The sequence below is a fragment of the Hirundo rustica genome, chromosome 10, assembly GCF_015227805.2.
Source record: "Hirundo rustica isolate bHirRus1 chromosome 10, bHirRus1.pri.v3, whole genome shotgun sequence".
Taxonomy (NCBI): domain Eukaryota; kingdom Metazoa; phylum Chordata; class Aves; order Passeriformes; family Hirundinidae; genus Hirundo; species Hirundo rustica.
Genome location: NC_053459.1, coordinates 14,895,483 through 14,909,330, shown reverse-complemented (window position 1 = coordinate 14,909,330; position 13,848 = coordinate 14,895,483). Strand labels below are relative to the sequence as shown.

General features: G+C 46.6%; 1 protein-coding gene across 4 annotated transcripts in view; it reads left to right on the top strand.

Annotated features, from left to right (window-relative positions):
- Positions 1-13,848, top strand: part of IL1RAP (interleukin 1 receptor accessory protein) — a 48,760-nt gene that overhangs the window by 32,212 nt on the left and 2,700 nt on the right. For 3 of the 4 annotated variants that reach the window (XM_040074554.1, XM_040074557.2, XM_040074555.1), the window contains exons 6-10: positions 397-468; positions 1,588-1,717; positions 2,635-2,783; positions 5,046-5,195; positions 6,082-6,225. In XM_040074554.1, the coding sequence (XP_039930488.1) occupies positions 397-468; positions 1,588-1,717; positions 2,635-2,783; positions 5,046-5,195; positions 6,082-6,225 (645 nt within the window). Of the gene's footprint in view, positions 1-396; positions 469-1,587; positions 1,718-2,634; positions 2,784-5,045; positions 5,196-6,081; positions 6,226-8,847; positions 12,932-13,848 lie in introns of those variants that run through there. The other variant, XM_040074559.2, reaches the window with a different exon arrangement.

Genomic DNA, 13,848 nt, shown 5'->3' with positions numbered 1-13,848 from the left:
GGCACAGAGGCTCAACCTATCTGCCAGGGAAGTGTAGACTTTAAAAACCTAGTAAGCTGTAGGATGCATTCTGAGTTCCACAGAAACAGCTGGTTTAAGGGTCAAAATAAATATGTGTGACATGAAATGATGTTTGTATTTTGTTTTTTGGAAGCAGCAGTTAAAGGCCCAAACTAGCTTACCTAAACTTTGGAGGAGGCTCAAAATCTGGATCTGGCCCTGAGTTTGGAGGGTAGGATTAGATTTGTGTGTGCATGGATCTCTCAGCAGGAATACATCACGAGTTAGACTGGGGAACGTGCAGTGCGGCATGAGGGCATTTGGAGTGAGGCTGCCAGGATTCCAGGTTTTCATGAAGTGTGTGTCCCCATGGGGGCTCTCTGTTGTCTCCTACAGGATCTCCAAACAAGGCCTTGCCACCACAGTTCACCTCTCCAAATGAGAAAGTGGTGTATGAGCTGGAAGCAGGTAAAGTCCAAGACTCACAGCCAGCCATGGGACTGGGAGACCCAGCCAGGCACAAAGCTCTCCCCTTCCACTGCATCCCTGGTGCTTTCCCTCTCAGAGCACACGAGCTGCCATGGGTTGCCTGGTAGATAGCGTGGGATGCCAGTTCTTGATGCCAGAATAGGAGAGCACAGCTTTAAAAGCTGATTTTTTTGCAAGCACAACTAAAGACAGTCAGGCATGGAGATGCAGAACTGCAGCTGCACAAGCAAATGGAATGGGGACACTCAGCTGCTTAGGAGAATTCCTGTAGGACATTGTCTCAGCCCTGGCCCTGGCAGTGGTTTGCTCCCATCCTCTCTCATTCACCCCTAGAGTGGCTTCAGCCTTCTAGCTAATTCTTGCTTATGTCCCTTTTTTTTGGTTGACGACTTCCTAATTAATGACAGCTCTCCTTCTGCTGACCTCGCAGCACTGGGTAATGGGGTACCACACCCCTTCCCTCACTCTTTGGAGCAATTCCCTATATCAAATGAATTGTGTCCCATTGCTGTAATAAATGTGGTGGCAATGATGATGATTAGCACAGAGTCTTCATTTTAAAGAACAGCTCTTTTGGCTCAGAAGGTCTGATTTCATACACGGTCCTCTGTAAGATAAAAATCACTTACAGGCTGATCACCAAAATATTCACAGTCCCAAGTCTGATCTTGAGCAGAAGTCAAATTCCTGAAGAAGTATTTCCAAACTAAAATGCTTTTGTGGAGCTTGATGCTTCACTTTATGGCATCTGTCCCCTGTGCAGTGGGATTGATTAGCACTGCCCGGCTTTCCAAGGAAGTGGTTGGCATGGAGCATGTCCCTTTGGGTGGATCCCTTGCTGCAGTCAAGGAATTTGTAACACATTTGAGAAGGCAGGATGCTTTTTTTTCGATTTAACTGTCTGTCACAGATCATCATGTCCAGGGATGTTAAGCTGTTATTACAATTCTTGTCAGAAAGTGGATGTTGGCCTCATTCCTTCCTGAAGGGAGGCAGAGCTCAGGCTGGTAGGATTTTGGAAAGCTCTGATGTAAGGGTGGTGCTGTTCCTCCTCTGCAATACCTTTTCTCCTAGGAGATGATGGTCCTTTCTTTACAGGTGATGACCTTATCCTGCCCTGTGAGGTTTTCTTCACATTCCTGAAGGACTCCCGGACTGAGGTGTGGTGGACCATAGATGGGAAAAACACAGATGACATCGCGGACCCCAAGATAAAAGTCACACAAAGGTACCGTGCAACATGAACCTTCATTTGTGTCGAATCCCCTGGGTCCTGTGTGGGTACAGGCGTGTGACTGTCCTAATGGAGTGTGTAGTCTCCCTGCTAATCAGAAGCCTCTGTGTCTGCACCATGCTGTGATGAGCACCAGGACCTCCAAGGAGGAGAACTCCAGACCTGGACAGTGTCATGTCTTACAGATGGATTTGGGAGCTTTGTTAACTGGTACACATCATCATTTGTCCAGGACCCGGTAGTGATGCCAACAGCTGCTGCTGTTGTGGGGACTTACAAAACAGGGGCAGATATTTCTATTTAGAGGAATAGCCAAAGGGATAAAAGTGTTTCAGAAAAACAGAGGCTGAAAACAAAAAAGTAATATTATACTTAGTATTGATTAGAAAGACTAGAAATTCAATCACATAAAGAACCCAAATGAGGATCAAAGTCCCATTTTCTGGATGCTGAATTACAAGTGGAAGGCAGTCACTGCCCCAGCTGATTTGCAAACCACTGTAGAAAAAGGAAAGGCAAAAGGAAATACTGCATCCTCATTTTGCAGACGGTCAATTCAGGCAGAGAGAGACAAAGTGACTCATCCAGGGCTGCATAGGGAATGTGACGTGGGCTCTGAATCTTGAGTTCATGAGATCGTCTTGTTTATAGGCAAGAACTTCCATTTCCTCTAAAAGGCAATGTGGCACAGCTGCAATGAGAAAATTATGAGTGGTAAAATAAATATTAAGGAAAATCAGATAAAGGAATAGCTGCAGCTGTATTACAGTCTGAAGTGTATATTGATTTGTAACTATCAAGTTATGTGTTTTGGCCTTTTTAAAGGAAGAGGCTATATCAGGGAAAGGAGTATCTGTCACTAAAAACTTGCTGCATTTCACATGTGTAATGCTCTCGTTTTTGTTTTGCAGTGAAATTGCTAGAGATTTTGAGGACAAAACTCTGATAAGGACTCTAACAGTCGCAAAAGCCACGGCAGAGGAGCTGAAGCGGAATTACACTTGCTATGCCAGGAACGCCAAAGGCGAGGAGCGCAGCCAGGCCGTGGTGCGCATGAAGGGTACGGTACCTGCGGGGCAGGGCTGTGCAGGGAGGGTGCTCGGGGGGGCTCCTGCTGCTGCCTTGAACCTTGCCCTGAAAAACAGTAAGGGAGCAAAGAATTCCATCAGGCCTTTCTGCCTAACGCAGTCTGTTCCGTAGGCGCTGCTGTCATACTGCGCCACTTCTTGGAGGCAGGGGACAAAGGGCCCTTCCATGGGCAAGTTCCTGGGAAGAGAAAGGACAGATCTGTTGTCCTTATCCCGTCCATGTGCAGCTGAAGTAGAGCTGAGGGGACGGGCTGCTTGAAATTATTTCAGGTTATTTGGTTGTGTGAGGGTTTTGCGTGACACAACAGCTGCCAGTTGGCGTCCTCCAGAAGACAGTCTGCACTCGTTGGCATTGCTCAGGGAGTGAGATGAGACAGTCACACCACGACGCTCTCTGGTTTTACTCCTTGCTGTCATGATGCTGCAGTCTAGATACAGCCACCTCAGCATGGATGGTATAGACTGATTCAGCTCTGTTCTGTGTGGGTTTTTCCTACATCTTTTTTTTTATCATCAAAGATTTTATTCTTGTTTCCCAGACCCACCTCTCAGTAATAAAAGCTGTGTGAGGCTTCCTGATTAAGGCGGATTTTTCTGCCTCTTTATCAGCCTCATCTAGAGCTTCAGCACCTGCTTTTAGTGTGAGACAGACCTCCCCTGTCCTACAGGGAATGCTGCCATGCCTGGTGCAGCTCACACCAGACACCTTCTTCCCTCTACTCTGCATTATGAGCATGGGGAGGCTCATGGATGTCTTTACTGAAAGATCTTTTTCTTCTTGGTACTTGTCCTCCTTTTTTAGTCTCATTCCATTGAGACAAACCTATTCTGGATTGTTAGGGAGGAACAATAGACCACACACATAAGAGAGAAAGAGTGAAACCATCTGTCACAGTGTTCATACTCCATATATAATGCTTCTGGGGTGATAATATTTGTACATGTAGCAGAAGTGAATCTGAAATACTCAGATTCTTTCTCTTTATATCAGTGCCTCAATACTGTTTTCTAGTGGACTGATCTGTACTATCCTCCCTTTTCCTCCCCATATCTGTTCTTGGTTACTTGACTGGGTTTGCTCTAAGCAGACATGGTTACCCACCCACTTCTTCTTCCTGCTCTGTTCCACAGCAAAGTCCAAGAACCATCCCTAGCTGCTGCTGGCAGAACAACCTTATGCGAAGCTCAGTGCAGCCCGTCCCACTGCACATCCCATAGGAGCATGAGGCATCCCAGAACCTAACCCCTCAGCACCTGGCTTACAGATTTTTAGCAAGTGGCTCTCTGTGTTGGTTCTAACTTTTTCATTACATTAGGGCATATACATTTCTTGCTTTTTCTGGATGATTTCCCTCTCCTTCTCATGTACTTCTGCTGCTCATCACCTAATGAACATTGATAAATTCCTTCCATTTTCCATTTTGTAATTCAGTTTTATTAGAAACTTATTAAATACTGGAATTTGGTGGTGTTTCCACTCTCTGTTGATCTTTTATTGTGCAGTTTGCAAATTTGCACATCAACTGTCACCAACACAGTTGCCCAGGGATATAGTTAGAAATTTTCTGTCCTTAGTTCAAAGAAGCAGCAGTTGTGTGACAGTGTGTGAGTTGGGGGAGGCCTGTGATGTTTTGACTTGATGCCCACAGGTTGTCCTGTTTGTTTGCAAGCATTTCAGCTTTTCTGTAAGGAGCTCTGATTCTTCCTTCATGGTAGAAATGAGTCAGGCCATGGCTAGTTGTATCCTGGGTGTCAGTCTGGGACCAGCCACAAGACCTGTGTCTGTTTGATAAAGAGGGAGAATGGTAACCACTGCCTTTACTTTGCTGCAGATGCTTTATCTGGATCTCTTAGAAGTCAGAGTAGTTGTGTTGCCCCAAGAGTTTGCTGGTACTGCTGAGAAGGTCATGTTCACATTCTGGCTTTGGACTGTGCAGGTTTCTACCACCAACAGGTCATTCTACCACCTGGGTACTCCCAGGGTCTCACTCAGAGACAGAAGTCCAGCTACGGACTTGCTCTGCCAGCATAACCAGGCCCAATAATCCAGAATGGGGCTCCAGGGTGGCCAGCCATTGTGTGTCCTGTCAGAGAAGCCTTGGCTTGGCGGCCTCACTCTGAAGGGTCAGCTTGGCTCCTGGCTGTTCCTCTGTGGTGTTTGGCTGCATGTGACACAAGCTTGTTCCTGCCCAGCTGTTCTTTAACCCTGACCCCCTGTCTATTTTTGTACTCAGTTGTAGCACCCAAGTACACTGTGGAGCTGGCCTGTGGCCTGGGGGCCACCATCCTGCTCGTTGTGGTGCTCATAGTCATCTATCACGTGTATTGGCTTGAAATGGTCCTCTTCTATCGGGCTCATTTTGGAACAGATGAAACCATTCTAGGTAAGCAGTTAAAAAGCTTTCATTTATTTATCCTGCTCCAGGCCAGGCCCTTTGTTTTTGTATAGTAATTTTCCTATAAGCTATTTTTAACCCTCTTCACAGCATAATGATATTTTGACCTTCCATTTCTCTATCTACATGCAGTTGTGTGGGTCACTGCTCATTAGAGCAAGAGGAATCAGGCTTTTGGCTCAGCAAAAAGGAGAAAGAAGTCCTCTGTGTTCTCTGCAGAGGTGGAGCATGGGCATGCCAGGCTCCCCAGGGCCCTGCCCTGCTGATCCAGCTGTATCATCCAGTCTAGATTGTCAAAATACATCATCAGGTTTCAATAAGTCCTTGGTTTCCCTGATGACTCCATGTAAGGGATTCATGATATGATCCAGAGTGAACTGCTTTAAAATGTTGGAAGGCATCATTTAAAATGATGGAAGGCATCCAAAAGGATGGATGTGGAAATCACCCTTCTGTCCTCAGTTCTTCCACAGCTTCCCTGTGTTACTGGGAGTTCATTGCGAGGGACTCTGAGGTGAGATTTCCTCCTCTGGAGGAGGAGGAGGGTGTTTGAGCCCTTGCAGCTCGTGGTGTGAACCTGCCACGGGGGTGCGGCAGCTCTCAGAGGGTGTAGGCAGCGTGCAAGCCTCTGTCTGGTGGGACTGCTCGTGTGGATAGACAGCAGCAAGAGGGAGCAGAGTCAAAGATGTCAAAAGACCAAAGAAAGCCTGGACAGAACGGGTTGGGCTGTGCAAATCTGCGTGCCTTAACCTGCAGTGCCTGGGCTCCAAGTGAGCCTTCCTACCCGCTTCTCTGGCAAGTGAAAGGCCCGGCATGGGCAGTATCACAGGTGTCCCTTGTGCCCTTTGTGTCTCCCTGTGCTCCCACTGCCCAGACGGGAAGGAGTACGATGTGTACGTGTCCTACGCGCGCAACGCGGAGGAGGAGGAATTCGTGCTGCTGACGCTGCGCGGGGTCCTGGAGAACGAGTTTGGGTACAAGCTGTGTATCTTCGACAGAGACAGCCTCCCTGGGGGAAGTGAGTATCTCACAGGGGGCTGCGCTCCGTGCACGCCCTCTCTTTATTGTTCTTTGAGGGATTGGTCATTGATTGCAACAAGCCTATCCAGATTATCTTTTGTTTTTGTTTTTTTTTCCTTAGTGAACTCTTTATGCTGTCCTCTAATGATTTTTGCTTCCATGACAGTGTTGCAGATGCTCCAGGCCACCAGAATGGTAGCTGTGGGGATGGTGGTTGGTTGTTTCAGTTGCTCTTTCCAGGAGTGATGTGCAGGAATGTCAGCAATGGGAACTGGAAAACTGACCTTCATGCAAGCCCTCTGAGCTGCCTTAAAAAATAGGATAAAGTCAAGGCTAGAAGAGGCAGGAAAGTGTTATACTGGATCAGCTCACAGAGAGTAATGGTGAATCCTTGTAAAAACCAGGAGTGTCTATTCCAGGAAGGAGTGGAAGGTGCAAAAATTCATGAGAAGATAATGCGTGTCCCATTCATCCTTATTAATTAGAGAGCTTGTGTCTAATATGGCATACAATTAAGCTACTATTATTAAAAGTACTTTGTTGCAGGTAGTCAGTCTCATCTCTTCAGTAAGATGTAGTCCTTTTTTACTGTTTTGACATAAATCATACTTGGTTCTGGACATAGCGTCTGCTTCAGGGAGGCAGGGAATCACTGAGAATGGAAGTTTCTAAAGCTATCCAGATACACATACAAGTTCCACAGCAAGGGCATAAATCTAGACAACAATCTTGATTTTCAGTTTTTTGGAGGCTGAGTTGTATGATTCTGATGCCTATTAAAAGTTCAAAGTCTGAATTTCTGCCAGTGCAGACTGTCCCACTTTGAATTCATGGGCTTTGGCTCCGGACCCCACTGGTGACAAAACCTGTGCTGAGAAAGTCCATTGCAGGGGGTTGCTTTTGAGAAGGAACTTGAGGGACTGCTGGATTGTCAGCCCACATGCCTGACAAGGGGAGCAGAATCATCTGGGTTCTGTTGTTTTTCTCTCCTAGATTGTTGCCAGGATCTAATAGCACCTTGAAGTTTGAGGGTAAATAAATATGTGTGTCTCAGTGAGACAGCTGCAATCCTGGTGCTGTTCCTTCTTGAAGAGAGCCTGAATGACATGGCAGGGCACCCTCCAGGCTCAATATGCTTGGTGCCAGTGTCAGGCTCAGAGCAGGTTTGCTCTCAGCCATTTTCACCAGATGCCCATCTCCCTCCTGTTCCCTCTGCTGCTTCTTGCCCTGTTCACTCTGGAGGGTGTAATTTTCTCCCAGCACAGCTCTCCTGGGCTCTCTGTCCTTCATCCCCACTCCTGAACACTCCCATCTCTGCCCCCCTCAGTCCCCACCAGCCGTAAGCCAGCTCCAGCCCTGCGGAGCACTGCCAGAGTGGTTTGTCACTGCACTGCTGTCCGTGATGCTGCTGGGGCTTCCCCGGAGCTTCTTAGCCAGGATTTGACTAATCTCCTTCTCAGGAAAGCACGGTGGGCCAGGAAATAGCTTTTGGCAGCTGGTGTCATGCCTCCAGAGCGTGCATCTGTGTCATGGGTAGAAAGTTATGTTGTCCTTGATGAAGAAACTGTGGGAGATGGATTATCCCATGAGTTAGCTGATAGGAACTAATCAAACGTGCTTGCCAGCTAAATGAAGTTGTCTGTCAGCATTATTTTACTCTCCATTGTAATTTCTGACCAGTCAAGAGTGTTCCCTTATCAAGAAGGTGTGGGAGATCCTGCAGCAGAGAGTACAAGCTCTGGGATGTACACTCACAACAGATTTTCACATTAATTACAGGAAGGTGGCCAAGGACAGTCTACCTGCAGATGTTAGAAAATTAAAGATGATCCACAGTTATTATGATATTTCTCCAGCTCAAAGGGTGTCATTTTTTGGACACTTAACTAAAAGTCCTCAGAGTCAGTTCTAAAAATGGTCTAATCTGCTATCATAGATGACGGCAGGAACAGATGGATGAGTAACAGGAGTTAGGATGGTAGCATTACCAAAGCAAATTATCCCACGAGGATGCTTGTGGAGGGTGTAGATACTTATTTTGTGTGGGGAAACTGAGGCAAGAGGAGTGAAGGGAGCATACAGAGTAATTCTGGACATCTCCCAGAGAAGAATGTAAGCACAGATATTCAGGTTTCCTGAAGCCTCTTCAAGGGGAGTCTTTCCCTTGAGTTCATGTGTTATTCAGCTGACAGTTTCCCTGCTTTGCTCCAGAGACCCTCTTTTTCCCCTCTCACTAGAGGGAAGCTGAATCTCAGCCTGAGATCAGCAGCCCTCTTGGCCACAAGGCACCCTCACAGCACTGGGTGGTGTCACTGATGTGTAGTACAGTGACTTTCAGGAGTAGCTCTCTTGGTTACCTCTGTGTAGCCTGGGGAGGAGGAAATGCATCTCTAGGTAGGCTGGAGCTGATGGAGAAGATGTCACTGTACGGGGTAGTGGGAACCAGCCCTAGTGTAGGAGGTTCCACCTGGAGTCACTTACCGGGTTGGGAAGCACCAGCATAGTCTAGAGAAAGCCTCCAAGGGATTTAGTCCCCTTCAAGAGGCGCCTGGTGTCACAGCAGAAGCTCAGCAGCATGTTCTTGGGCATCACTAACCACCTCAATGTTTCTTTCTCCCAGTTGTCACAGACGAAACGCTGAGCTTCATCCAGAAAAGCCGACGTCTGCTTGTTGTCCTGAGCCCCAACTACGTCTTGCAGGGGACACAGGCCCTGCTGGAGCTCAAGGCTGGCCTAGAGAATATGGCCTCCAAGGGCAACATCAAAGTCATTCTAGTGCAGTACAAAGCCATCAAGAAGAGCAAAGTGAAGGAGCTGAAGCAGGCCAAGGCGGCCTTGAATGTCATTAAATGGAAAGGCGAGAAATCCAAGTTCCCAAAGGGCAGGTTCTGGAAGCAGCTGCAGGTGCAAATGCCAGTGAAAAAAATTAGCAGGAGTTTAAGCCTTGATGGGTTGATGCACATCCCTGAAAAATGTTTGACACAATCAGAAAACAAACCAAAGCACCCCTCAAAAATCCACAAGGGATTAGGCCAGGGAGTGGGGAGGAACTCAGGGTTTTTTCCGTGAAGGACCGTGTCCCGAGCATTTCAGAGGATAGTCACGTTTTCCCTGCAGTTTTGATATTGCTCTGTCAGTAGAGAGACCAAAGACGCAAACACCTGCTCTGCAAATGTACGTCCTTGTTATCAACTACACAAGCCCTGGGCTTAAGGTCTAAATTCGCTTCCAGGTGGGATGCATCCAGCACCTTGTGATAGCATGGCCAGTACTCCTAGATCCAGTTCCTATGGGACCTTCATTAGCATCCAGGACAGAGCTTCTTTCCACTCTTACGTGACTTCACTCCTTTCTTGTCCTCAGTCCCTGTTGCAGAGGCTGAAGAATAATTTGCAGCGTGGCTCCAGTGTAGAGCCTTTCCTGTATGCCCTCAGTCCGTAGTTCCAATCACTTGTGGGATCACAGACCCCTGCTGCACTGTGGGGAGCATAGACTCTTGAAGCTCCTCATCTTTGCTCCCCAAATTTCCTTTGAAGCAGATGCATCCAATGGGAAATGGCTGTTACAGAAGCATTAAGTAAAAAAACAAACCCAAGCTCTACTGGGTGCTATTTGTATTGTAGCACCTCTAGTAACAAGTGGTCAGTCTCTGGGACTCTGCAGTCTCACAAGTACCCCAGATCCTTCAGAGCTGCTTGTAATCCAGGGAAATCTCTCATGAATACAGGCTGTGGAGCATGTGAGAGATGTTTCTTTGTAGAGTAAACTCAGGGACTTCACAAGCACTACAAGGAACCCCAATATACTACTGAACCTGCCTACTCTCTCTGCCACTGGCTGGGGGAAGGCATCATGCAAGGCGCTTCCAAGGTCTTTGAGATGACACTGGATAGAAGTCCAGCTCAGAAGGACACTCCACAAACTTACTTGAACTTCCTAAAAACTACTAGTTCTGTCCATGTAGGTAAGACTATGAGGACAGGCTGAGAAAGCTGGGGATGTTCTCCCTGGAGAAGGCTCCTGGGAGACCTTTTTGTGCCCTTTCAGTGCTTAGAGGGGTCTTATAACAAAAGTGGGGACACACTTTTTAGTAGGGCCTTTGCAATTACCCGTTTAGGGACAAAGGGGAATGGTTTTAAACTAAAAGAGGGTAGATTCAGACTATATTTAAGGACAACATCTTTTACAATGAGGGTGGTAGAATGCTGGCACAGGTTGCCCAGAGAGGTGGTGGATGCCCCATCCCTGGAACCATTCAAGGTCAGGTCCAACAAGGCTGTGAGCAATCTCATCTAATTGAATATGTCCCTGCTTACTGCAAGCAGGGGTGCCTTTGAAGGTTCTTCCCAGCCTAAATCATTCCCTGATTTTATGAACACTCTGTCTTCACTGCCTGGTTATGAACAATGTTGCCATTTCTAATTCACGGCTTAGGTTTAAACTAGCTTTGGCTTTACAAAGCAAGTCTCTCCCCGTCTCGATTCCAGCCCAGAGCTGCAGAACAGAGGGTGTATCTCAGCTTCTGCAACATTTTTACAAAACGGAAGCACAAAACCCGGCAGTGTAGGTAGGTGTCCTTGCTTCAGCAGGAGAGGGCAGGGTGAGTAAGCCCCATCACACAGTTCATGCTGAGGAGGGCAGTTTCCTCTCTCTTGTAGGACGGACCAAAGCACAGTGGGGCTCTGGCATTAACTGGTGCTATGGTTCACAATGTTTTCAAATAAAACTTCAGGCTCTGGGGGTGTCTCCATGTTCCTACAGCTCCTACTGTAAGGACCTGCCCACTTAATTGTGGAGTTCAGTATTACATGCACCAAGTACGTGCTTATTTTTATTGGTGATGGTTGCTCCTGAGTCACCTTTGACTCATGCACTCATTCTGTTGGTGTCCAGTGGGTGTAGCATAAGCATTCATAATGGCACTATAAAAGCACTACAATTAGGAGCCTGTGCACTGTTCACCCAGCTGAACTGGGAGCTTTGAGAGCATCCCAGTAAAGAGCCCAGCCTTAAAGGTGTGGGACTGAATCCTGGTATCAGGAAAACCTTTTGCCTTTAGTATTTTATGATTATTAATTATTCCAGGGCTGCAGGGAGCTACAGCCCCCCATGCCTTAGTCAGGTACTGTATGTCATGTTTAGGAATGGTACCCCACAATTCAGTGCTTCCCCTGAAACCATTTGCCCCTCATTTTCCCCCTCTCCCTCCCCCTGCAGATGCAGGAGAGGAGAATTGGAGGCACAAAAGGTAATGATCATGCCGTGAGATAAGAAAAATTTACTGGAAACAGCAATGAGACAAGAAAATTAACGTTAACAACAACAATACTGGTGATAGAGAGTACAAGAAATGAACAATTCCCATGGAAAAAACCCCTGATATTTGACCATATCCAACCACTCCTTCTGCTGCACTGCACTGGCCCAGCTGTGCTGTGCTGGGACCCTTTCTCTCCAAAAGAGATCCCCTTGCCCCCACTCCTTACAAATTCGAGGTGATATAGAACAACTTCAGTGTCCTGGACATGACCCCTTGTGACTACTGCAAAAACTAACCGTGTCGTGGCTGGAACCAGGACACTGTACAAATGTGTAAGGCTTCTTTCTTACCATCCTCTTCATCTTTCCCACCCTAAGTAAGCTTTGATTTAAGCAGGTAAGATTGCAGTCAGCTTCACTGGAGGCAGTGGAGCTCCTCATCTGCTCAGAGGTGCTTAAATGTTTTGTTATGAACTTTTCTACTGCGATTGTGTATGAAAGGACAGACCTGCTTCCCACACTCCAGAAAACTTCATTTATAAGAGACTGCACCCAAACCCATGCTTGGCTTTGTTAACCCATTGCAACCCTGTCATTGTGCCCAGCTTCACCTTCTTGATTGTGTTTTAAGCATCTCTGTAATCAGCTGCCAGATCTGCAGGCAGGGGGAAGGCCCTGAGGCCAAAGCAGAGCTGTGTTAGATTCCCATATGATTTTAAAAAGATTCACTTCCAAATACTCATAAATTGAATTGACATCCCAAACCTCACTACATCACATCTCAGTTTTGGCTGACTTACCAAGATAATTTATGCTGATGTTTTAGTAGGTCTGATTATTTTAGGAAGTTAAATGCTCCTCATGTATTTAGCTGATTTTCTTGAGTTTTTCAAATAATTAATAGACCTGGACTTTCTCAGGCATACACTGCAGTGGCCTTTGGTTAACAGAACAGGGTTACTGCGAGACATCAGCGGAGCACCCACAAGGTGGAAGGTGTGATGCTTTGGAAGGGGCCTGAGAGGTCAGAGGGAGCAGTGTGGAAGGAAAGGAACAGTCCTGGAGCAGGTTCCACTCACCCAGGAGCTTTACCACTGGCTTTGCTGGGGTCTGATCTTCCAGGCCAGGGTAAAGCCCCGTCCCAACTGTAAAACAGATCTGCAAGTGCCTCAGTCATTTCATTCTATGCCACATGTGATTTCCATTTGTGGGATTCTGTCACAGCATCTGTCTGAATCAGTTGATTCATTTGAGTTTCTGTGCTCTAACCTAACATTTATCAATATGCAGCTCATGCAAAGTTCCTCATTGTTTTTTCATCGGGAAACAGCGTGTCACAAATTGGAAAAAAAAAAAAATCTTCCCTTCCCGTGCTGTTTGATGTTGTACAGCTGTTCCAGAGTTTTCCCTTTTCTGTATGTTTTTGCCTTTGTGTGATTTGGTCTGTGAAGTATTATTTTATTTTGCTTTTCAATAAAACATTTTCATTTTTGCATTTCAGTCCTTGTGCATTTCTCATAAGTACCATCTTCCCATTATGTCTGCAAAATGCTGTTAAAGGTGGTTGTGTGTAGTCCAAGCATCAAGATCATTTGGGGCTCCTCCTTGGAATGAGACATTTTCCTGGCTGTTTCATGCTGTGCCTGCAGAAGCACCTGAGGCCCCAGGGCCATCCAAGCAGAAACACTGTGACACACAGCATTCAGATGTCTCACAGCAGTGGACATGCACACACAAAGTCTTTGATTGGAAGTGTGCTCACTTGGCAATCACAAGACAGAAAGATGGGAAGGCAACATAATCTCTTTGCTTTAAAGAGCAAATCAGAAATTTAGAAATCTGCCCAAACCTCAGAAATCAAACTCGCTCTCAGGCTACTTTGTCCATCAGCTTCTAGGTTCAGTTAGCTTCATGTTTTCTCATCCAAGTAATTTTCTTGCCTGTTTCCCATGTTTGCCTGCCCACAGGTAAGTTGAGAGACAGCCCAGCACTTCCAGATCACTAGCAAAATGAGTAGCTGTGACAATCTATGGATTTGAGGTCTATGGGTATGGGATCTATGACATAATCCTTATAATCTCACGTCTTTGGGCTGCGCTGGGGAGACACAAGTAGACCAATAAAAATGTGCGGTGTCTTTTGCAAACATTTGGTAAAGATGAATGGGTTTTCCAGTAAAAAGCAGATAACCAAGAGTATTGAATCCCCACGCCCCTGCAGTGTTACTGCTGCCTGTCCCATCCAGTGCTGTTTCACTGAGAGGGAATATCCAACCTGCACTTCCATCCTACTACGCAGTGTCTGCTCAGGATTTTTCCTGAGTTGGGTAAACATTGCAAACTGAACATCCCAAGGTATCCTG